The sequence below is a fragment of the Pezoporus occidentalis genome, unplaced genomic scaffold (genome assembly GCF_034315485.1).
Source record: "Pezoporus occidentalis ecotype Australia unplaced genomic scaffold, CSIRO_AGI_Poc_V1 ctg10, whole genome shotgun sequence".
In the NCBI taxonomy this organism is placed as follows: Eukaryota; Metazoa; Chordata; class Aves; order Psittaciformes; family Psittacidae; genus Pezoporus; species Pezoporus occidentalis.
In genome coordinates, this window is record NW_026912779.1 from 6057372 (window position 1) to 6083235 (window position 25864).

The following is a 25864-nucleotide window of genomic DNA, read 5'->3' on the forward strand; positions in this document are numbered from 1 at the left end:
CATTTATTGAACTTGCGTGTGCATTTGTCTCACCAGTCACTGGTGTTCCCAAAAAACCCCTTTGAAATCAACAAAACTCCCAGTAAACTCCAGGGACACCGCTGAAAGTACCTCATGGTAAGAAAGTTGCAGAAAATTCTTCCCTTGCACAGCCTAAAATGTGCTGAATACTGAAGAACCCCCCCCCCACCCCGTTGTATTCAAAGATGGTTAAAAAAGCTGACCTCAGTGGCTCTGCTCGAGCACGGCACTGCCCTGCCTGCTGCAGCCTCTTTTCCTGAGTTGTCAAGACTACGAAACAGAAACACCCGGAGCGTGGTGGGTGCTGCTCTGTGGTGGGTGCTGCTCTGTGGTGGGTGCTGCTTTGTGGTGGGTGCTGGGTGCGGGGAGCAGGAGCCAAACGTGGTTTCTTTAGTGTCTTTTTCCAATGTGCAAACAGGGTTAAGAAGAGGAAGCAGCGAGGAGTAAGACACAGATGTAAGAACATGGGTTCCATTTCCAGCTCAGATTCATCCCCTCTCCTCAATCCTCAATCATTTCTCTCCCTTCAAATACTCTTTACCTTTTAAGGGCAGTACTAAAGGAGCTTCTTTACTATTGGCAACTCTTTTGTCTTTAAGAACCAGCTCCTGCCGGGTTCAGCTGTTTGTTTGGTTATCATTTACTGCAATAAATAACAATTAATTTATTCCCTACCAAATTCCATAATAAGAAAGAAACGAGCTTGTGTTCCCACAAAACTGGCTTCGTGGTTCTTAGTGATACCGCAAAATGAGGTCAGTAAGGAGGAAAAAAACCCAAAACCCTTGCAAAACATGGCTTTTGTATTATACAGAATTAAAAAGAATTGTTAATAAATAAAACTCATTTCTCATTGAAATAATTATGAAGCACTTCTAAAAATGTTAAAGGCAAAGCTATTCAGGCCTAACAGTTAACATGCAAAGTCATCCAACAAAGAACACAAACTGTACCGCAGTAGTCAACTGTTGCATCAACATTCAAAAAGGTCTAGACAGCAGCACAACTTCTTCTATATGGCAAATGTCACGCATCACAAGGGGCTGTCGGGGCTCTGGAGGATGGAGGGCGGGCTCTGGCCATCCCTCCCCACGTCCAGAGCGGGACAGAAGCAATGCAGATGATGTGGTACCAAAACTGGCCTTGCGGTGGTGCGTAATGAAGGGACCGCCACGGTGCCAGGAAATCACCCTGGAGCAAAGGTCCATCGGCTCCGTGGGCTCCCACCATGGAGAACAGGGAGGGAGACCCCAACGATGGCTGATGTGCAGCAGCAGCGCTGGCAGTGCCCAAAGCCACTCAGCCAGTGCTCCCACGAGCATCAGTGAGCACCGGCTCCTCAACGGTGGGATGAGCGCTCACCTCACCCCCATGGAGACTCTGCAAAACCTTCCAACCACCTAAAGGTGGGGTTTGGGATTTCTTTGTTCCTGTTTTCAAAAGGGTTATAAAAGTAGGAAACGTCTCAAATCCTTGCTAAGTTACACTCATTACTTCAACTAACACAAGGGTACGTGACAAAGTACTGCAAGTTATCAAAACGCTCTGTACAGAAAGTTACAAATTCATTGCAAAATACATTGCGCTGCCATGACCGAGAGAAAAAAAGTGCTTTTTGTTTGTGTCAGAAAAGTGTTCTTCCCAAACAGAAGTGCCGTAGCCTGCAATGACACCCAGGTGTTCCGCTCTGGTTGTGCTATCCCCCACCAATCACCCTCCCAACCTTGCTTGGTGCCTTCTGCCTTCATGGACGGCCGAGAAGACAACAGCGCTGGGGAGCGTGTCCACCCCGGTCCCTCGCAGCCCCAGGGAGCAGCTCCTGGGGTTTTACACCATGGTGGTTCTGTGGGGCAGGTTTTCCTCCACAAGGTTTCGCTGGTCCCTGCCCGCAGTTCCTGCCGGCTGGAATTCCTGCGCGGCCGATAGCCAGACACCGAGCTCCTCCCGGAAAGTCGCTGCTTCAGCGATGCCGGTGCTGCCTCATGAGGGGCACGATGCACGAAGGGGGCCCAGCCAGTTTGAGGAAGGGGTGTCTCAACAGTTCCTGTGCCGTGGCTCTTTGCGAGGGCTCCCGCACCAGCATCGAGTCCAAGAAGCCCCGGAGGACCGAGGAGACCTGCAACACCACACTGGAGTTAGGGTGGGCAAAGACAGCCATGTCCAGCCTAAGCTGGGTCTTGTGGGAAGACAAGGGACACCCTGAATTTCCTATGGCAACAGATGGACCGAGCTGAAGGGCCACGAGTCTTCTGTGTGCTGTTAATGTGGTATCTGGGCATCAGTGGGGTGCAGAACAGTGCACGCCGCACAGCTTTGCATGAGGGAAGCATTAACACTGAAGGGCTCAGGTCTGACTTTAGCAGCACATCCAAAATGGGAGGTACCCACAGGCTCTGGCACTGGGCATGGATGTACCAACCCATCTGCAGCAGGGCTGGTGTCCTGACTTTCAGGCAGGGTGGGAAGCACTGGGAGCACAAGGCTCTGCCCAGCTCCCTTCACTGTCCCTCACTGCCAAAGCAAAGCCAGGGCTGGGCATAGGTGGCCATGGTTTGTTGATGGCTTTTGCCTCGCACCTTCCCAATGAGTCCTATGTAGGACCCACTGCTCACGGTGGTACCTTACAGATGCAATGGGCGTGCACTGTGTAGTTTCACTAAACCTCAACACCTATGGGAAGTCTGACCTTGTGCATGTCCTTCACCCGTGGAGGTAAGTTATCCCGGATCCGGCGCATGGCCTGCAGCGGCGGCTCGTTGAAGTAGGGGGGTTCACCATCTATCATCTCTATCACCATGATGCCCAGGGACCAGATATCCACCTGCAACACACCATCCGTCCCTAAACACCACTGATAGTGCAGAGAGGGGGCTACAGGCTCCACGCTTTGGGGTCATGCCACCCTCTGAGTTGGCTCATGCTGTCCTGCCTACCACCCTAAGCCAGCAGCCTGGTGAGCCATCACCATAAATCTTGCCTTTCTAAACCAGCTGACACCAGTTTCTCTCTTCTGAGCAGTAAATAAATTGAAGAAATAAGTTAGAAACCTGAATACAGAGCTGGTTCAGGTGATGCCCACTGGAAGCACTGCTAAGGTATGCAGTGAGAGACTGGCTGTAACCTGCTGCTCTGCATCCCAGCTGCACTGCTTTGGACCCACTGAGTAGGTACCCCAGGGTGGCTCTGCAGTGCTGCAGAAAGGTGCAGCCACTGGGTGAGAAGAGAATAGTTCAGCTGCTGTGAAATCAGTGACCCTGTGTCCCTTGCATCCTGAAGGCAACAGGATTTGAGAGCCCCAGAGAAGCACAAGTACTTGATACACCCAGGCCTGGTTCCAGGCAGCACAGGTGAATCCTTATGAAATCCCTTTGGAAAGGGATTCAGCTCCAGCTTAAAAACCCCCACACCTTTTCCTTCGCTTTCATCCTGCTCCAGAATCCCAATCCTCTGATAACTGTAATTCCTGCCATTTGCCAGCCCAAACAGCGCCAAGGCCAGTTCATGCAGCTTTTGCTCTTTTGCCAACACTATCCCCTTCACCTTAAATACTCCTTTTATTATTTGCCTTTCCTTTCTGGTGGGGAAAGCTATCACAGCCTTAAATTCTGCCACTTCCTAATCCCTTCAGTGCTATTAATGGGCTAATAATAGTTATTATCCCTGAAATGTCTTCTACAACACCACATGTCCTGGGTAAGCAGCAGTGCAGCGTCTCCTGTCTCAGGCCTTGCCTCACTTCCCCCTCTATATGTGTATGTGTGTATATGTATGTGTGTATGTGTGTATATGTACGTGTACATATGTGTGTGTATGTGTATATATGTGTGTGTATATGTATGTGTATGTATGTGTGTGTATATGTATATGTATGTGTATGTATGTGTACATATGTGTGTGTATATGTATGTGTACGTATGTGTGTATATGTATGTGTATGTATGTGTGTGTATATGTATGTGTATGTATGTGTGTGTATATGTGTATGTATGTGTACATATGTGTGTGTATATGTATGTGTATGTATGTGTGTATATGTATGTGTGTGTATATGTATATGTATGTGTATGTATGTGTACATATGTGTGTATATGTATGTGTATGTGTGTATATGTATGTGTATGTATGTGTGTGTATATGTATATGTATGTGTATGTATGTGTACATATGTGTGTATATGTATGTGTATGTATGTGTGTATATGTATGTGTATGTATGTGTGTGTATATGTATATGTATGTGTATGTATGTGTACATATGTGTGTATATGTATGTGTATGTATGTGTGTGTATATGTATGTGTATGTATGTGTGTGTATATGTATGTGTATATATGTGTGTATATGTATGTGTACATATGTGTGTATATGTATGTGTGTATATGTATGTGTACATATGTGTGTGTATATGTATGTGTATATATGTGTGTGTATATGTATGTGTATGTATGTGTGTATGTGTACATATGTGTGTGTATATGTATGTGTATGTATGTGTGTATATGTATGTGTACATATGTGTGTGTATATGTACGTGTATGTATGTGTGTGTGCCTGTGTGTAAATCTATGTCTGTACTTGCCTGGCAGGTTTGCTCTCTGCAGCTGCTACTACAGGCACTCTGGAGCAGATGACTCCCCTCGTCACGCAGAGGAGGCAAACGCAGCCGTGCCTCTGGCTGGGAGCCCTGAGTCACTGTCACGGCTGAGCACAGGATTGGGGATTGCTCTTCCCAGGCTGGCAGTGCACGAGTGCTGTGACTCAGAGCTTCCTAACGGATGGGGTACGGCACTGCAGTGCTGCCGGCTCCCTCCTCGCTGCTCTCACCTGCAGGGCTCCAATACTCTTGCCTTTGTCAGACCATTTGGCAGTGCTTAAAATAGCTCCCACAGATCGGCTTTTCCTCCCTTCTGTCTCTCAACTAATAAGAGCAATGACTGCAAGGAATGAGCCAAGGTAATGCTGCAACAGAGGGTGGCGATCCAACCCACCCGTCTGGCTCCTGTATTTGGGATCCTACAGGAAGCCCATGCCTTTGCTAGCACCTCTCTGGAGGAAGGGGCTTTCAAGGCTGCAGCTGGGTGGAAGCAGAGAGGATCTCTGCCTGCAGGTCTGTGATGTGATCTGACTGTGTGGTACAGGCATGTGATTTGCCTATTGGTTTGGCACATCCACGTGTAGAGACCTGTAACTGCTCCAGCTTAATACTAAAGATCATCAAAGGGTCTTTGATGATGTGAAAATGATGCCAGTTTCCTTTAATACAGCACCCCAAGCTGAGATCTGTAAAGGCATTACTTTGTTTAGTGCACTAAATGGAGCTGTTATTGAACAACTTGGTTTTGGAGAAATACTTTAAAGCAAGGCTGATGTAGCACTCTGGGGCAAATGTAACTGCTGCTGTTGAGCAGAGCTGAACTGCTCTGGCAGGCTCAGTGGGGCTGGCCAAGGCACCATACGGAGGGAAAACAACCGCCCTGGGTCCGTGCGGTGCTCACCTCAGTGCCGTAGGGCAGGCGGGATATCACCTCCGGTGCCATCCAGTACGGTGTCCCAACCAGTGACTTCCTCCTGGGGACCTCCTTTGACACTTGGGCACAGAACCCAAAGTCGGACAATTTTATCTGGGAAGTAAAGGAGAAAAAAGCCCCTTTAGAATAACTAGGCAAATCCTCTGAGAGACATCTCCAGGTGCAGCTGTGGGGACAGGGACGGAGCTGCCATGTTTCCCTGGGAGAGGACAGCAGCGTGGCTCTGGAAGTGTGGCTGGAGATGGCAACAGAGCCCAAGAACATGCAGCTCATTCAAATGAAGGCCAGGGAAAGACGTAAGAGAGAGCAGCTTGTTGCTAAGATCACCTGCCATAGCTCATTGCCTCTCCACCAGCAGAAGATGTAGAGGTGATAAATGGCTTATAATGTTTAAAAAACAGAAGGAAAGCAAAAAATCCTGAAGTCACAGTGTTTCATAATGAATCTAGTATTGCATTTTTATATATAATTTGTGTAGTTTAGGTATATGCACTATATGCAATAACACACATATTTGAAGCAATACACCCCACTCCTATTATTTGCATCAAGTGCATGATCCATGGCTAGGCCAGAAACCAGACTGAACAAGTGGTGTTCACCCCATTTTCCTTTACCACAGACAGCAGGATCCACCACTCGCAGAAAGCAATGCCCCTGCCAATGTGTTTTCAGGACCAGGACCTCACGCTGTGCACTATCACTAAAGAAACCATCTTCTGTACGGAGCAAGGGAGCTAATTTGGGGAGGGAGGGCAGGGAACTACAAGACTCTTCCAAAATGGTTGTAGGAGATGATAAAGGCACCTGCTCCCTTTGGTTGGGAATGTGGGAATTAAGGGCGGTTCTGTCCTTGAGTAGCTGTGGCAGTGACCTGAAAGAGCAATACCGGGATACAGGAGCACTCCGGAGAGCAGCTCCCGCTGCATCATGTGCCTGCTCACGCTTCTATGCCAGCTTTTTTTGCCTTACAACAAAAAGCATGGAAAATGCTCACCTCCCTGTCCCTGTCGCTGCACAACACCAAGGTGAAACCTCCTCCAGCGCCAGCCCAAACCAGCTGAGTGCCAGTGCCATCACCCTCTTCCAGAAACAGCTGGTTCCTGAAGTACTGTGGGTTTTCATGCCAAGTATTTATTCAGAGGCCTAGAAGCCTTTGTAAGGGTTTTTGTGGCCATGAGCCTAACCCCCAGCACCCTCAGCTATCCAACAGTGACCCTAAGCCATGTGTCTGATCATGTAATTGATGCCTGGGGATATGCTGTGAGCCCAAACAGCCCCAGGACAAATGAGAAGCTGCATAAATCCCTGTGTTGTGTGGACCAGCATTTCATTATCAGCACTGATTTGTTTTCTTTTAGATTCAGTGCAGACGCTGCTTTTCATAAAGCAATGGGTATTATTTTGAGCAGAACTGTGTTAAAATGATTGTTGGTATTTCTAAAACAAAGCCAATAATAGCCAAGCTCTCCATGCTAAACATATTTTTCAGTTTACAGGATGAAGAATGGCAAAAATGATGCATATTTTGGAAGCAGAGCCTAATCTGCTTTTGTAGGAGCACAAGAGGGTTTGCATATCTATTGCTCATTCGAGTACACAAAAGAAGAGGATTTTCTAAGAAAAGGTAATTGCACCACACAGCCATGAAGAAATCTGCAATGCAGATAATCAGGACTGGAGTAATGAGGGTAATGAGGCACTGTATGCAGATCCCGAGAGCAGATCAGATGCTAATTCAGCAACATGGATTGAAACCGCAACTGAACAACTCCTACACATGTGGAGTTTTCTTCCCCCAAAAGGATTAGCAGGAAGAAAATCCCTCTCCCTTGGTGAAGTGGGAATTGAGTTACATAGACAAGGCTTTGATAGGGAATCTGACCAGGCCTGGAAGCCAAGAGCTTTACCTGCTGAAGGAGAAGGTCCAGCTCTGGTTCCAGGCTCACTGTGAGCTCTTGGGCTCAGCTGAACCCACCAAGCCTTGCTTCACACAGGTGTGTAAGGCCAGTAGAGCAATCCTGACAGCCCATCTTATGGGACTCACTGGTCACGAGTGCACTTGTTTGTACTGCAATTATCCCAGTGGGGCCACAAGGTGAGATGCAAAGTGGTGCCTGACTCCAGGAGAAATTAGGGTCTTCTATTTAAGAGTGATTTGCCTTCCTCCACCTGAGCCTTTCGGTGCCCCAAGTTTTAGGTGCCTCAGGTTTTATGCTTGTGTGCACCCAGCAACACCACTGCTCAAACCCACTTTTCTCTTTGTAAGGAAATAGTAATTTCCTTGGGACCAAACACTGCTGAAGCAGTGAATCTTTTTTGTGTGCAAACTTTATATTGCTTATTGAGTAGGTCACAGGCAGCTTTTTCTCTCCCTCGCTGCCCACTCAATACCACAAAGAAAAACCAATTCACTGACAGCAGCATCCCATCCAAGGAAATGGAAGCATGGCACAGGTATTACCAAGCATCTTGTAAGTATGGTATATGGTAAAAGCTAATCTCACCATCAGGGGAGTGTTTCAGCAGTAATGCAGCTTATTTTCTATTCATATAGATTGATGTTAGCCTCCTAACTAGCTTGGGAAAGCAGAGCAAATATACAGAAGCTTGCTAACTAAAGGATAACTAAATGTAGTAAACAGAAAACACTTTAGAAAGGGATCAGAGGAGAAGTGGTGCAGCATAAAAGATCTCCTGTCACCCAACCATCACCCATGTGGCAGTTTCTTCTGTCACTGCCTTTTGATGGCTCTGATCCCCCACAGGCACTAGCGTGGATGTCCATCACCAGAAGGCTGGTTCAGCTCTCTAACAAGTCACTCACAGGTCGTATCCCTTGGTTTCACACACGTGCACAGCTTTTTCATGCCAGCCCCAAGAGATGGCAGGGGAAACTTTGAGCACTCACCCTTCCATCGCTTGTGAGGAGGATGGAGTCGCTTTTGATGTCGCGGTGGATGACGCCTTGGTTGTGCAGGTAGGACAGGGCTCTCAGGACAGACAGGCAGACCGTGGCTATCTGCTCCTCGTTCATCCTGGAATGGCAAGGTGGAAAAATGAGCTGAGTGTTAAGGAAGACAGTGGGAAGGTGGAGCTGGCAGGAACAGGCATAATGGTCCCTTCACAGCCAGCCAGGAGATCAATGGCTCTGCGGGGTGATCCTTTGGTCCTGTTTCTGTCCAGAAAGGGGAGATGGGAGGTGAGGAACAGCTCTGCAGCAAGGTGTGGGTAAGTCTCCCTGCAGCATTAGAAAAGCACAGAATACTGCATGATGCAGCCTGTTACAGTGAGCCTGCTTCCTCTGGGAAATAATCAAAATGCCTTATTTACAGTAAACTCACTGCTTGCCAAGGAGGGCAAATCACTGCTAGGACGGGAACAGGCATGGAGTAAATATGAGAAAAAACACTCTTAATTGTGCAGGCAAAACACCAGGCCTGGGTGTAGCTCTTTGAGAGCACTTCTTTGCTTTTATGCCTTCTATAAAAGCATTCCGGGTATTTCAGCAGAAGAATAAACAGCAAGAGTCCTCATTTCTGTGCATGGGTGCAAAACCCCATCCTGGAAGAAGCTGTGTGCTGCAGCATGATGTTGATGGCTGGGATGGGTTGTGCACTCCAGTACCACTGCCCCATCTCTGGATCACAGAATCATAGAATCAATGAGGTTAGAAAAGAGCTTTAAGATTATCAAGTCCAACCGTTCCCCAGCACTGCCAAGGCCACCACTAACCCATGGCACTGAGGGCCTCGTCTACACGGTGTGTGAACGCAGGGATGGTGACTGCAGCCCTGCCCTGGGCAGCCTGTTCCAATGCCTGAGCACCCTCTGGGGAAGAAATTGTTCCTCATCTCCATCTAAACCTGCCCTTGGCACAGCTGGATGTCTCCAGCAGAAAAACACCCATGGAGAAGAGCACTGTGTGCCATTTGCAGTATTTCAGCAAAATCTTTGTGGGAAGGTCATGCAATGTAAAAAAAAGCCCAGAAGATTAAGGAAAGAGTGTATCTGAGTTAAAAAAGAGATGACAGCTCTCAGGAAGTGGTGTCCTGGGAACATCTGTTTGCAGTTAAACTCCTGTCACAAGTATCTAAGATAGACCTCTGAATGTTTCAGGGAGCAGGAGTTAACAAATGACTTGCAATATTGTGATTTGTTTCAGCACATCAGCTAAGGCAAGGCTAAAAAATAAACCTCCATGTTACAGCTCCACTTTTGCTAGGATCTAAAGGTATCATTAAGCTACGAGAGAAGGCAGGTTTTCTAATGTACTATTCCCTGCTTTTCTCCTCTCTCCCCACAGTACTCTCCCACTGGTTTGGTATGGAAATCTTTTTTTTATTCAAGAGGAAGAAATGAAACAAAGAATCCCTCTTTCCCATCTCATTTTATCCTACATAGCAGGAAAAGATGAGTGAAGAGCAGATGCAAAGTGGGCTGTAGAATCTAATGTCTCCACTCAGAAGAGGAAGGATGGTTTCAGACAGTACAGCTTTTGTGCTGGCAAATCACCTTCTTTAAAGGTATGCTATTAACTGAAATATGGGAATGAGCTCTACCATAAGCACAAATGTTCAGACAGAAAAATACTTTTCCCATTATATTTTAGGCTTGGTTTGCTGTTAATGTTTCTGACAGTGTGGTTACATGGTATGGTGAGACATCACCCTTAGAACCGACATAGCTGTGACAGCAAAACCAGCAATACAGATCTCCAAACAGGGTCAGGAAGATTTTTTTTTTGCCATTTTAGGAAGTAATAATGGATGTAAGTTGTGTTGCTGCTAAATTACCTCCTGAAGAGCAAGCAAATCCCCATCTAACAGCAAGCCCTGTCAGACATTTCTTTCCTTTCTATTTAATCAAGGCTGGTACTGACAGGAATTCATCTGCACTGGCTGATTTATGCTGGTAAAGTGAGCATAACACAGGATGTGTATAATATATATGTAAGAAGAAGGCTGCTCTAAGAAGGCAGTGGCTGTGTGAAGACCTCATAGCATCCTTCCAGTATCTGAAGGGGGCCTACAAGGATGCTGAAGAGAGACTCTTCATCAGGGACTGTAGTGACAGGACAAGGGGTGATAGGTTCAGACTTAAACAGGGGAAGTTTAGATTGGATATAAGGCAGAAGTTCTTCCCTGTGAGGGTGCTGAGGTGCTGGCACAGGGTGCCCAGAGAAGCTGCGGCCGCCCCATCCCTGGCAGCATGCAAGGCCAGGCTGGACAGGGCTTGAACTAACCTGCTCTAGTGGAAGGAGGGGTGTTGGAACTAGATGATCTTAAGGTCCTTTCCAACTCAAACCATTCTATGATTCTAAATACACATACATGCACATACAGCTATACAGATATTATATATGTGTATTTATGTACATGTATTTTTCAAGCATGTGTATTGTATATACTTTTATGTTTGTATATATGCATTGTGTATGTATATACAAAAATAATAGATACATGCATGAAACCACATATATAGAGCCAGGAGGTACCCAGCTTCCCTCACCAGGAGGTGAGCCTGGAGAGAACAGTCTGGAGGCATCCATGAAGGAAACCACAGGATCTCTCTCCTGCCTGGCTCCTGCTGTGGGTTTTACCCTACCCAACCCACCTCGTGTGAGTCACTATGTCTGTCAAAGCGCCGCCCTCCAGAAACTCCATGACAACCCACAGCTCATCGCCAACAAGGTAACTGTTGTACATGTCAACCACGTTCTCATGATGGTAATCTCTCATGATTACAACCTGTGAGGAAGAAAGACAAGCTATGTGAGTCGCTACAAGCATGATCTGACACTTGTTCTGACCTTCTTTTTCACTGTGCTTTCCTCTTTGTGCTTAGTAAAGGTGCTGCTATGAATCACATCCTTCCTAATCCTTGTTCCAACGCATAAACAAAATCAATATATTTACATAAAACTAACAAACAGCCATTGTAAATGCATTAGGAAGAGGAAGAATCTTTAGCTGCTGCAGTGTGAGCAGTAGATAACTGGGTTGCTTTTTTCAGACTGCAGGGGCAGGACTGTTTATTTCATTGTTTTTTATTGCCAGCTGCTTTCAGTACAACAGATACATTTTACCTGATTAATTGTTCACCCCATCATGAATCAAACCGTACATGGCACAGAATATTAACACAATGCTGGTAATACATCCATAAGATGCTCCAATCCCACATCTAAAAGGGACTGTACAAAATTAGTAATGGCAGCCCAGCCAAGGTGGTGACCATGACCATGTTGTACTGAGGGGCGTCAGAAACGTGATCAGCAGAGAAAACACCAGCCAGGGAAGGCTCCATTACAGGCAGAGGGATTTCAGATGACACGAGTGACTGGAGCGTGTCAGGGAAACAGCCTGGTCCTGCACAGCATGTAGGACCTGCTTCAAGATGTTACCATTCAAGAGATGCTTGGTTAGAGCTACCTCAGGGCAATCCAGAGCAGTCTTCCAGCAGAGGCAAAGCCAAGCCAAAATACCCAGAACAGTCACGGACTGTGTGCAGAACTGCCTGAAGTTTGTTAAAACCCAGTATTTTTATTAGAAATTGCTAAGTTTTTAAGGGTTTTAAAGAAAACTCTGTCCTGTGCTGAGGGAAGGAAGATCCTCTTATAGCTGAAATACAGGAAACAAATGATAGAACCAAAAGGTCAGTTCTCACAAGAGGTTTCCCTGAGGCCCTGCAGTGGTTTTGGTGTTGATCAGCATATTCACAAGTGCTCTCAAAAAGGGAGCAGAGAACACACACCATTAGCTTCCTTAATGGAGTAAGCAGTAAAAAAAAAAGAGAAGTTCCTTGAGTTGCAGAAGGACCTCTCAGCACCAAAAAACTGGATGAAAAAATGGCCACTGAAAACCAGTGTTTTAAGTTTAAAATTACATACATGGGGAAAACAATCTTCCATAAGCAGCTGGGGGCACTGAAGTGGCTGCAGCCACCCAGGGAAGATGTGGGAATTAACACTGATGATTCCATGAAAAAGGGGCTGTCAGCTCTTTGCTTAGGAACCATCAAGAAAGCAAAGGGACTGCTAATGGTTAGGAGAGGAAGGAAACAGAAAGCATGTATATGCCAGAATGCAGTGCACAGGCTTCTCGAATAGCCTGGTTAGTTTGGATCTTCCATCTTGGAAGACTCTATCAGCAAAAGGTGAGGAAAGGGCAGGACCTGAGAAGCTGTGTGGAGCAGCTGACAGATTTCTTAGCTGTTTCCTGTGACCTCCCACTGCATTATGGTTTAAAGCCAGGAGGAGATGCAGCTCATTTAAAACTGGTCTGGTTCTACAGCATTTACACAGCACAGACGTGAGGCTCACCACCTCTGTTAGAAAGGTACTAATGCTGCTCCTGAGGTTGCCATTTGAACCACATCTCCTGTTGAACCTACAAAAGCCACCCCAGCACCCAGAACAACGCACCTCATTGAAGAGCAGCTCCCTCCTCTGCTGCTTCCTGAGATCCATCTTCTTCACAGCGACCTGCTTCCCCGTGTGCTTCTCGGTGGCGATGCAGACGATGCCCGTGGAGCCCTCCCCGATCTTGATGAAGTTGTCCAGGTACTCTCTGGGGTCGCCGGGGCTGACCACGAGCTGCAGGGCAGCTCTGAACTGTTCGTGGGACACCCTGGAGGGCTGCTGGTCTGAGGAGGATCCCCAGCTGGGTGGAGGATAAGCACTTGACGTGATACTTGGGGAGCTGGGGTAGGAGGCGGTGGAAATATAGGGAGAGCTGGGCTGGAGAGGTGGCTGGTGATAGTGGGATGCTTTGTGGTAGACCAGAGGGTACTGGTAGCTGCTGCTTGAATAGCTGACTTTGCTCTGACTTTGAGGTAGCTTCACTGGGCCCCTGGGGTAGGTGTCTGATCCGGAGAGCGTTGGGCTAACGACAAGCTGAGCTCGATCATAATCCACCTGCAATGCAAAAGCAGACAAGTGAACACGGGTGAAACACACATCTGCTTGTTGTCCATCTCAGCTCACTTTCGGCATTTCCAGAGGTCCTCAGTGATGTTGGCACATGTACCTGTTCTCAGCATGACACTGCTGCCCTGTATCTGAAAAGAAACTTTTAGACAATTGGGCTGCTGTGTTTCCATCAGAACTAAAATGAGGCCAGGAAAAACTTCAAGATCTTCGGTGCATCTCAGTTCCATTCTTCTGCCCAGGTAGCTGTTTGTAGATACAATAATCTTTGTTTAATTAAAGAGTAAGCTTCAAAAAGTGTATTTGCTCCATATCTGCAGTGCCCTGCAAGCTCCCCGGGCCATTTCATCCAAGGATTCAACCCTTTCACAACCAGCAGCCTTCTGGCAAATTCCAGTCTCACAGAATCCTAGAATGGTTTGGGTTGGAAGGAACCTTAAGATCACCCAGTTCCAACCCCTGCCATGGGCAGGGACACCTTCCACTAGAGCAGGTTGCTCCAAGCCCCATCCAGCCTGGCCTTGAACACTGCCAGGGATGGGGAAGCCACAGCTTCTCTGGGCACCCTGTGCCAGCGCCTCAGCACCCTCAAAGGGAAGAACTTCTGCCTTATATCTAACCTAAATCTACCCTTTTGTTACCCCCAGAAGCTGTATGACAAGGGGCAGTCTTGCATGAACATGTACCTTCCTTGCAGTCGCCAAACAGCACCCAACAGAAGCAAGCATTAAGGGGACAGGGAGATCAATTTGTGTCCTTCCTTTCAAATACCAATTCCTGCATTTTGAGTCTCAGCCCTGCTCCTTTCCTTATGCTTTCCTCCAGCAATTCAGGGATGACCCAGCCTCTTCTTTCTACCCTGAAAGCCCATCATCTCCTGCCTTGCCCTGCTACCGGCTGCTGCCTGAGTGACTGCATACATGAGTATGACGAGGAGCCTAATTCAATTTACCATTCCTTAAATCACTTTCCACAGTGACACGCTACTTAACTGCAGTGTCACAAAACCACTAATTTTCAGCCGAAATCAGAGACAATTGCAGAGGAAATTATCCCAATGGGAGGCCTTTTTAATTTGTAGGTTCCTTTCTTCCTTTTTATTTTCCAAGCTTTTCTAAGCCTCTTAGACCGAAAGAAAATGAATACTTCACATTCACAGATGTAAGTTTGCTTCTCTCCAAATTAAAAAACAAGAGAATAAAACAGGATGTAAGACCAAAATCCGCATCCAAAACCAAAACACATTCCTTTTCCCCCTGCAAAAAAGCATCCCCCCATTTATAATACAACACATGTGACTCCTGCCGCGGAGTGGAGCACCTCAGGGCAGGGGGTGGTTTGACACAGGCTCATGATGTAGCACAATTACAAATAATTATGGCAATGAGTTCATTTAATCAATCAATTTTGGTGGTGGAGCACAGGGGTGGACAGAGCAGCAAACTCTACTCAGCTCACGGTCGCTACTATTGCTGCTGGGCGCCGGCCAGGAGTCCCTGATCCATGTTAGTTAAATGCACATTAATCTGAATTTGGCAGTGTAATCAAGGACCCAAGTGAACTGTGAAATTGAATTCTGCGGTGGAACATCGTTTGACCATTTTGTGCTAAGACTGCAGAAAAAAAAAGAGAACAAAAATCTGCCGCAGCATCAATTTATCACTGTAGGCTGCTGCACAGCGAGGAGGAGTTTCGAGCTGGAGTTGCCTCCGAGCGCAGTATTATTCCTACCTCACGCATGAGCCAGGCATGCCTGTCTCTTCATTCCACGTGAGGTTTAGCAGGGAAAAGGGAATGCCTCTCCAGAGGGGCTGCTCAGAGATTTCCCTTGGAGACAGGAAGCTGGAGTCTGCTTCCGTCTGAGACTCGCACACTGACAGCTACCAGCTATATGGAGCATCCAGCGAGCACGTACCAGTGTTGTACAGCCACTTCCTAGGATGCTGGCTTTATTTAAGCAAAAATCCATGATTACAGCCATAATTCCACTAGTCAGGCAGGGGTAGCCATAAAATAGAAGAGGGTCAGAGACATCATGGATTTCATGAAGGACATTACATCTGCCAAGCTAATTAACATGGAAAAGTGCTCAGATGGTTCGGTGGAGGGAGGGGAACTCAGTCTAGCCCTGTCCTATATATCTGTGCATATAGGGATACATAAATTATTGCTCTGGCTGTAAACACACCATTTTCTTTTAACTACTGAGATGGGGAAAGCCCTGTCCAGAAATTCAAGCTGGATTAATCCACACTAATGAATTATTTGAGTTTTTATCCATGTTTTATATTTCTGAGCCTAATGCATTGGCAAAAGTGGATTCTGCAGTGAAATTTTAAAGTGAAAATTCAGGGGTTTGGTGTGCTGGCTAAGAATTGTTGGGGTTGGCATTGCTGTGCAATGTAAGCCCATTCACAACCCCCTGAAGTCCTACAAACAAACCAGGAGCTGTAATGAGTAAACCATCTGAACCTCTCCTCTGAGGCTGTGTCCTGGCGCAGTGCTTCACATCACGGCAAAATCAAACATGCTTTATCCCACTGTTAATTCTATTTCTGCTACCGAATGCAGTTACCTATTGAAAGGGAATTCTTTAAATACTACAAAGGAAAGAAGAAACCAGCCCTGTGCTCATTCAAGATCAGGTCAAAGGAGCAGCTGAAGCTCTGACACGACATCCATCACAGTGCCGCGGGTGCAAGGCAATACCCTGCTGCTGCTGGCTTGCTGCGTCGGCAGCTGGGTCTTTTTGTTGTTAAAAGGTGGATGTAACACCATGTTTAAACTCATTTTGGTTTCCACTGCGATGACAGCGATGCCTGCTTTGTTCTGCATGTGGAAGAAACACAACTGCTTGTTCTCAAGGGGTACCTTCTCCTCAAGCAGCCTTTCATCCACGCGTGTGTCCCCATGGACTCTGCAGTGGGACTGCGGCAGAAACCGCAGCCACAGCCCTGCAGGCACAGCTAATACCCCCCGAGGGGAGTGCAAGCCCCTTGGTGACATGGGCTCACCCTTCAGTAAACATAAAATAGATTTCTGTTTGATGAGGTTTCACTTTGCCCAATTAAAATATGTTGGAGGGATGGTTTGTAAATCACATGGAGGTTGCAAACAGAATGGCTACTCTCTGTTTCACTTGTGAAAATCTCCAAGACTCCCTGTTCCAAGCATTCACGGAAATCTATTGACATGTGAATGAGAAAACAGGGAAAACAGGAGAGGGTTTCTGATAGTAAGGGCTTGGCTCTGCCTTCACCAGGCTGGAACTGCCCTCCTGGCTCAAAGTGTCTGCAGAACACACAGTGCCAGCTATGTTACAGCAGCACAAGGCAGTGAAAGAGAGAGCAGAAATCACATCTGCTTGGAGGAGGGATAGGACAGTGTCACGGAATGCTGTTACTGAAAAATGACAGGCAAAGGAGCTTTGAATTAATAGGAGCCAGTGCAAAAAGTCAAGAGGGCTGCCTGTGATGAAGAGGAAGGTAACAAGAAACATGAGGTACAAAGCGTCCAAAAATAAGCAGGTCTGGTGGGATGAGTTTGAAATGGCGTGATGATGTTGAGTTCTCTCTCTATCATGAGGGTAACACAGCAGATGCTGTGACCCCGTGCAAGCATTACTGAAGTTAGCCTGCAGGAATAGGAGAGTAGGTGGGTAACATAGGGTGGGACTGGAGGGAACCAAATCTGAGGCTCCAGCTTCCTGCCCCTCCATGGTCCCACTGCACAGCAGTGGCCAAGCCCAGCACAATGGAAGTCTTCTGATGTTAAGCCTCTAAAATCGCTGATGATGAAACAGAGCATACATCTGATTTATCTGACATTTCTCACCTGCTAATGCCACTGAAGTCTGCTCTTCACAGCTACCAGCCAAACCGAACATTACACGCATTCTGAAGTCACACATTTGTGCCTGCAGACTTTTTCACTGCTTACTTTTTCCCCTCTTTTAATTATACTTTAGAGCCAATCTCACCTGTAAAATATCTGATCTGAGACCTGATTCTCATTTAGTAAGCCCATTTGGTGAACCATTATCTTACTAATGTCTCCTTGTAAAGAAAATCCTTCAGCAATCATCCAAGACAAGAAACTGCTATTCGCTTCCAGGAGCTGTGGATGGGTTTGGGAATTGAAACTGCTGCATTTAACAGTGAATCATCAAGTTTCAGTACACCAAGGCTGTGGGAGTGTTTTTGATGCTCTCAGGAGAGGAACAGCTCACAGTGAATCTTGCACGGAGGCATCTTCTTGTTTTTTTATGGAAGTTGTTAGTGCCTTTTAATGGGATATTTTTCTAAGTGTCTGGAGTGCTTTGAGTCCTGTAAAATACACCTCTGTCTTCAGCCCTGCTGAATGCTGTGAAGCTGGCAGGAGCAGGCACAAGAGAGCCCATGAATTACTGCATTTGTCCTCTTTTCTAAACTCTGACAAAATGATTGCTCTCAATGAAGGAAATGGCAGTGCATCCCAGGCTTTTTGCACAACTTCCAGAATCCATATTTAATGCCACACTTTGGCACACACTTTACTATGCACATGCATCTTTCCCACCACTCCCTGAGCTCAGGAAAGGCACAAAGATACCTGGTAGCTTTCCCACTCCCCCCATGATTTACCCTCGACATCCAAAGCCTAGCTCTGTGCTTAATGCAATGTGCAATAAAAATGCATTGCTCTCGCTTTACCAAGGGGCACCAATGATAACTGCACCCCAGGATCACTAAAGCAGCCAAAGCCTGAGCAAGGCATATGGCTATAGTGGATTTGCAGAGACCTGGGACTTCTTCTGGGTCTGCAGCTGGACAGGACCACATTCTAAGTGCACAGAGTCAGTAAGAAAATGTACCACTCACATCATCATCAAACAGCACAGTGGATCTCATACCTAACAAGCTACCTACTTTAGCCCCTTTGTAAGTCACAGCAACCCAACACTGTTTCAGCCCTGCAAAAATGAGCTATGATCTTGGTGCCCGTTGCTAGGGGAACTCAGTGATGTTCAATGCAATCTACACTGAAGAAAAACATCTCTCGCAGAGTATTAGATGTTTAAACAGGTCATCATTGTAGCTATGTGACTAGATGTGTAAGAAAAGCGTTATTCACTGAACCAACAGTTACAGCAAACTGTTGCAAGTAGGGCAGGGCAGCTTGTGTGGGTAATATGTGACTTAGAAAAGGCAAAGCAGGCCACAGATTTGGGCAGAGGAGCTGCTTGTACATATCATGGTTGAAACGTTATTATGCACCTTAGCCCGTTTTTTTAAACTACATCTAAAATGTCTCCCTTGATTTAATTTCACTCCTAAAGCTCTTTCGATTTAATTTCACTGCTGAAAAACAAAGCAGAGAGGGGTAAACCCCTACTGTTATTAGCAGCAAAGGGTTACTAAACCTTGCAATATAAATATAGCATAAAGACAATGTAAGTATTAAAACACAGAGGTTTTGGCCTTGCACAGTCACAACTGAAACACAAAAGTATCTGATATACAAACCAGACCAGCTTCTCAGCTCCCAATGAGATCTGCACAGGCGTCTGAACTCCTAATGCTATAAAAACTGCCAAAGAAGTTGGGATTATTGGGAATCCCAAGTATAACCCCCGGCAGCTGGGGATGTCATGTTACCTTGGGAATGCCTGCTGCGGTTTCCGACAAGCGGGGGTAGGTGTAGGAGCTGTAGGAATGTCCTTGCTGGTGTGCTTTAAAGGCGCTTGCTCCATAGGGCATGGCTGGCTCCTGCAGACCAGAGCCCGATCTGGACCTCTGCCTCATCGTTGGCTGAGGGCTCGCTGGATCCACATAGGATGACTTTGGTCTCTTGTCGTAGTCATCCTTGCCCAGGCCATGTCCCCAGTCGCTGTCGCTGTACTCCAGCCTCTCCTTGGGGCACTCGCTCTGCACTGACGCTCGGGATGGGGTGTAAGGAAAGGGATCTCTATAGTCCAGGGAGGATCCACTGGGGATCCTCTGATACTCCAGCTTTAGGCCGCCATATTCCAGTGGTTTGGGCTTTGTCTCCAGGTGTGCATGGTAATCTGGAAGGAACCTAGAGAGGTCTGACTGCAGGGGTGTCATTTCTGAGTAATAGACATCCCGGGACGTCACCTTCATCATGTGCCCGTTCTGCTTGGCAGCATAGCTCCCTTTGTAGTACCTGTCTAGCTCTTCCCCGTAAACAGTCTTGTCTCGATACCTTTCCACGACATAGTCTGTTGTAGTGTCTGACTCACTGGAGTACTGGGAATACGTGATATAACCATTCTCCTCCTGGTGCCTTGGCACATGGTTTGCGTTTCCTTGGTGGTGGGTGGGAGGGCTTTCCTTCCGCAGGGAATTGGATCGTGTTACTGAGATATTGTCAAACTCTTCCAGCAGGCCGTTGATTGAAGTATCCTTTCGAGGCTTATTCCCTCGAACAATAGTCTGGGAATAAAAAATTGCTTTGATTAAATACTGATTTTCCATTCATATCTGACCAAGAAAACCAGCAAAAAGAAAGTCTGAGATTCCCCCCAAAATACCCATAGGGATGTGTTATGCTCTTCAGTCCCATACCTTAGAAAATCCATTGCCAAAAAAGAGTATCTCGGTAAATACTTAGAACAGGACACGTAGAAAGGAATAAACAGAGAGGGTTTAAATTCGGTGTACATCATAAGCTGAGATTTGGCATGCAACCCCAAGACACTCTAAAAAAAGCCCAGTTTAAGAGGTGGGTGTTCAGCAGCCAACAGCAGAGATGTTTAAAAACACTATTTCTTTATATTTGTTATCATTCAGTTGTCTACATCAAGCCAGACTGGTGGGCTGAATCTGTCAGGGTATGGACAAGCTGAAAGAAAATCATTCAGTGGTCACTTCTATATGTTATCTTTACAAACTGTTGGATTGAAAAGCAGCATGCAGGAGAGTAGGCACTGAGTTTGGTTGATTTCCACAAAAGAATATGTTCATGTAGCAGAATTACCACTGGGGATTGCTTCTTAGGTAACTTGGCGTAAGACACTTGGGAAAGATGGGAAAATACCTAACTACACCTCCTTCTTACAATATACAGCTTCCAGCAAACCTTTCTGCATAACCATGGCTTTGGGACATCCACATTACAGATGCCATGTGGTGGCAGTGCTGGTGTCCTTGTTTGCATCCCAATATTGCAAAGTCTTCTATAGATCCTCCAGCCATGGATGACAAGCACTGCAGATAGGAAGTTGTTTCCATTGATTGCCCACAACCCCCTGCCCACCCCGACTCCTTTCTGTTCAAAACACTGGTGCTCCGGGTAGGATGGAAGGCGAGCAGTGCTTGGTTACACCTCTCCTTCAAGAAAGACTGACTGTTTTTAGCTAGTACCATCAGAAGGCTGTAACACGTGGTTGCATCCAGTTTTCAGCAGTTGACTCCCACTGAGCACTGCTTCACATTTATAAACACCTCTGAAGAATAAGATGTACAGATTAAGGGCCAGAGTCATCAATCAGCGCAGCCCTACTGAAAACAAATTTACTCTACTGAGTCACTTCAGCTAAATATCTACAGCTGTACCTTACTTGATGAGTTTTTAAACAAAGTCACTGTGGTCAGCCCAAGGAGATGTCATTGAATCACAGACTGGTTTGAGTCGGAAAGGACCTTAAGATCATCTAGGTCAAACCCCCTGCCATGGGCAGGGATGCCTCACACTAGACCACGTTGCCTCTGTAAGCTGCAGCCTCCCTATGTTGCTTGCCAGCTGTGGTATATTAGATGCCAACCATGGTCTATCAGATGCTGACTGGCCTATCACACACCAACCATGGCATATTGGATGCTGCCTGTGGAGTCCAGCCTGGCCACTGGCCCTACATTGTAACACCAACAAAGGAGTTGCTCTGCCCTCCTCCGCTGCTCAATTCCTGATTGAAAGGCTCAAATGTTGTCAAAATATGCATTTCACCACTAAGAAAACCACTTTTTCACAAAATCAACACTAATTTACTTCCCTGTTATTTAGCAAAAAGCAGCTGAGAAAAAACACGCTATAAGCAAAGCAGTCCTGACCTCACACTGATCCCTGCTCTGATTTATGTCCTTAATTGCTTGCCTAGTTTGCTATTTTGAAGCTACTGATACTGAAACAATTGGACAGCAAAAATAAGGGACAGCAAATAGATCACTCCTTTCGCCTCTGAAGCCATTCAGCGAGACAAGAGGAATTGGTTTCATCTGGCTGCAGCCTCCTTGGCAGCATGACTGCACGATCATTCATATTTAATTATCACATAATAAACCAGCAACGTTTGACAATGAAATGCTTATAACTGAAAACAAGATTGAAATACCCAACTGCCACCCCGCTTCCCCTGAGCAAATGCATGCAAAGGAGTAAAACACCAATTTAATACTCTCTGTGGGACAGGCCTTCACAAAGGAGAGGTTTCATGCAGCAGTCTCCGTTGTGCCTGCACAAAAGGACTTTAGAGCCAGAGCAGAGCAGCCTCTTTGGATACAGGAGTTTTCCCTCTGCTCCTTCAAGCAGATGCTCTCCAGAAGGAAGATTTTCAGGTATTAGAAGAATGCAGTTGAGGGTTTATGGGTCAGGGAATTCACTGATGACAAAGCCGTGCACTTTAAGGATTTTCTGCAGTCAGGTGCGTGCTTGGGATTAGGATGGTTTAAAAAACCTATTAATAGTAAAATGCTGTTATAAGAAACACTGATTTTCCAGAAAAAGCATTTGCCACTAAAGTCCCAGTCTGATGATGCAGCCTTGGTTAGTGCTGGGACCTCAGTGCTGCCTCATCCCCACTGGTGAAGTTAAGGGGATTAAGAACTAAAATCCTTCTCTTTTCTCCCAGCACTTTCAGGATGACCACTGACTTGCAACACTGTCATTCCCATTTGCTTCAGGCTCCTCTCTAAGAGTAAACTAAAAGGGCCAGTGCAAAGGGAGGATAAAAGTTACCTATTCCAGAGTCATGTTTCCTACAGAATAGTCAGTGGTTTATTACTGACAATTATCAATACTATCAGTTATGGTAATAATTTATTATTAACAATAAAAACAGTATTTGTATTTACTTTGGCTTCTCCTTAAGCACTTCTCTTATATGAAAGGACATACACCTGGTGAGATGCCTCTCTGGCTGGGAGGACAGCCTATACAAGCTTGATTTTTCCCAAGGAAGCATCTAGTGTTATTCCTATTAAAAGATCACTAGTGTCCACAGAGCAGATAATTTAGGAAGTGTTCCACTGACAGTCCATGAAATATGTGATATTGTCAGGTATTTTTCTATCTGAATAGAACCTAAGAAGTTTATACACAAATCTGGAATACAGTGGGTGCCTTCCTTGTGGGCAGAACAATTTACTAGGCTTAAAAACCAAATTAATATCCCAAAGTGGGCATCATTCTGTAACAGCAAGAGTAATTGCTTCGTAAGGATGTCCACAGAGCATTAAAAATTAAATGATAAAATCAAAGATGATGTTATGAAGGATGAAACACGTTATACCATGTCAACCTGTCCTGAAGTCATTTCCTACAGAGAAAGTGTGTGCTGGGGGCTTGCCAGCACCCGCAGCTTTCCTGGGAAGCACAGTACTGGCAGAAAGGAGCCAGAGATTGAGAACTGCCATAACCATGGCCCACATTCCCAAACCTGATGTTAGCACCAAGGCCAGGAGGTTCAAAGGTGGAAGGAACGAATTGTTGATGCTGGGGTCTCGGTTTGGGAATACAGACTTCGGTTACTGCACCACCAGGCTATGTGCTGCACTGGTGAGCAGAAGTAAAACCTCCTGGGACTGAAATACAACAGCATGAATTACAGATGGGAAACTGTAGCTCCAACTTAAGCAAACAAAAACCTTAAAAGAAAATGCAACAGAAATAGGCTACATCAAAAGTGACATAAACACAGTTATTCTAGTAGTTTCTTTCATAGAACTAGACTAAGGTTTGCGATTCTAAAGGCTTTATAAAATGAAAAGAATAATGTCTTTTGGTATAAGGAGGGAATTCTATTTTTATAGATATACTCTATCTATTTATATAGATTTTTTTTACTGATTTTTTAATGACTGACTGGTCTCCAAATGTTTAAATGTGAGATTTTCATAGTTGCTGCAGGTGAAACAGCTAAAAGCAAAGTATTATTCACAAAGGCTGATGGGTTAAGCTTAATGAGCTTTTAGTTTCTGACTACTGAGACCAAGTAATGGCAACCTGCACCACACCCCCAGCACACATGAACAACATGGTCCTACCGCTCCACAAAGATGCAGCTTTCACTGGGTTCACTACAAACAGATGGGATTTGCCACAGTCGATACCTCATGTTCATTAAAGGATGTTTCTCAGTGCGCTGTGCAGTTTAGGAGGGATCAATGTTAGAACAGATGAAGGAGTGCAGGGAATTTTATGCTACCGTTTCCATCATACATTAAAATCAACAGGGCACAATCTCTGTGCTTTAAAGAACAGTACTCTGAGGCTGTAGCTCTCATTTCCATTGCTCTCTGGACACATAAGGCGTTTGCTCTGGAGCCCGGTGACAGTAGACGTCCTTCATGCCGTTTCTGCAGCGGTCTGTCCTCCGGTGATAAGCTATAATGGATCTGTCTGTAAGAAATGCTGTCTTGCCTTGTTTCCAAAAGGAGATGAAAAACAGCTTCTGCACTCAAATGCTGTATTAACCTTGACAATAATGAAGTGGGTAATTAACTGTTTTGCCCTAATATGACCTTGCATTTATTGTCTTTAGAACTACTATACTTCACACACTCGTTAAGAATATATCATCCTTTGTCCTCTCTGAGCTGTGCTTTTAGAAGTCAATGAGGATTTTAAATCTCAGTGATGTGCAGGGTGAAAAAGAAAGGTTTTTATAGGAAATACCACCCTTATAAACAGTCGACCTAAACTGATTTTGTTTCTAGCTCGCTTCTTCCCTCGTCTGCAGTATACATAAACTTAAAAAGCATAGCCTATGCATACCTGAAAATCAATTTTTTTTTCAAGAAAAGGTGGATAAAGCATAGCAGGTGAAAGTAATCTAAGTGTAAGTGATGGATGTGTCAGTAATTTATCTTCTTATGTTGCAAGACATTCAAAGTATTTGAAACTGAGCTCATGACACCACATTTTACTCCTCAGCGTAAGCAAATGCGAACAGAACTACCTTAGGGAGAAAAACTGATCCTTGTCATCATATCAGAAGGAAAATTCCAGCTTCCCCTGTAAATAGCAGTCTTACAGCTGCTGCCAAGGGTGTAAGAGGTGTCAGGGGTCTGCATTTGATCTGCTCTCACCTGACAAGAGGCTGTGAGATCTCAGACCAAGCACAGTCCTTAGAGGACCTCAAAGTAGCTGGAGACCCTAAAAACCCCTGCAGATGGCCACACGTGCAGCAAAACCCCTGCAGCCAAGGGCCGGTATGAGGTGCTCCTTTCCCCTTGTTTGTGGGGCTAAATCTGAAGTCTGAGCTGCGTCTTGAGGGCTGACACAAGGACCAGGCTGAAAGGGAAAGATAGGAGATGAAGAGAAAGACCTGCCCATGGTCTCAAATGGATGACAGATGAAGGAGAAAAAGCATGGCAGCTGAAAACCCATCAGCTGGGAAGCTCAGCTGGGATGCAGGATGGCTGTTTCCAAGTAAGTGTGCCCACTGTTTCATCTAAGGCTTTTCTTCACTGAATATTCACTTGAGGACAAGTTCTAACCTCAAAATCGCCTTTCCAAGTGATGGCGTCAGAGTCATCCTTGTGATCTTACTGTGCTCCAGTGAATGCTCCATTGCATGCAAATGGGTGCAATTAATGAGAAAGGACTAACAAATATTTCTGTATCTCCATCCCCTCTTTCCTCCACCTGATGATGGCATCATGGCACGTTGTACTTCCCATGCTCATGGTAGATGCACACAACCAGTGTTTCATTGCCATCTGCAGATGAGCTTGTGCATCAACCTTGGACATTAGGTAAAAGACCATGTTTAAAAGAAAATGCATGAGTCCTGTCTATATTTCTGGGACAAAAGGGTCTTGGAGACAGAATTAAGGATTGGGTCTGTGCTGAAGTCACATCCCTCTCCTTGAACACTGCCAGGGATGGGGCAGCCACAGCTTCTCTGGGCACCCTGTGCCAGCGCCTCAGCACCCTCACAGGGAAGAATGTCTTCCTTATATCTAACCTGAATCTCCTCTGTTTGAACCCATCACCCCTTGTCCTATCACTCCAGTCCCTGATGAAGAGTCTCTCTCCAGCATCCTTGTAGGCCCCCTTCAGATACTGGAAGCTGCTCTGAGGTCTCCATGCAGTTTCTCTTCTCCAGGCTGAACAGCCCCAACTTCCTCAGACTGTAAAGATAATAATAATTCTGTAAATAATAT

The 25864-nt window shown here is 45.9% G+C and overlaps 1 protein-coding gene across 5 annotated transcripts in view; it reads right to left on the reverse strand.

The window, feature by feature from the left end:
- Window positions 1-850: 850 nt before the first annotated feature.
- Window positions 851-25864, reverse strand: part of PAK5 (p21 (RAC1) activated kinase 5) — a 175216-nt gene continuing 150202 nt past the window's right edge. For all 5 annotated transcript variants that reach the window (XM_062610494.1, XM_062610517.1, XM_062610525.1 and 2 more), the window contains 7 exons: window positions 19115-19912; window positions 12975-13466; window positions 11165-11298; window positions 8460-8586; window positions 5516-5641; window positions 2708-2842; window positions 851-2137 (listed from right to left, as the gene is read on the reverse strand). In XM_062610494.1, coding sequence (XP_062466478.1) covers window positions 1982-2137; window positions 2708-2842; window positions 5516-5641; window positions 8460-8586; window positions 11165-11298; window positions 12975-13466; window positions 19115-19912 — 1968 coding nt within the window. In that variant the 3' untranslated portion in view covers window positions 851-1981. The remainder of the gene's footprint in view (window positions 2138-2707; window positions 2843-5515; window positions 5642-8459; window positions 8587-11164; window positions 11299-12974; window positions 13467-19114; window positions 19913-25864) is intronic.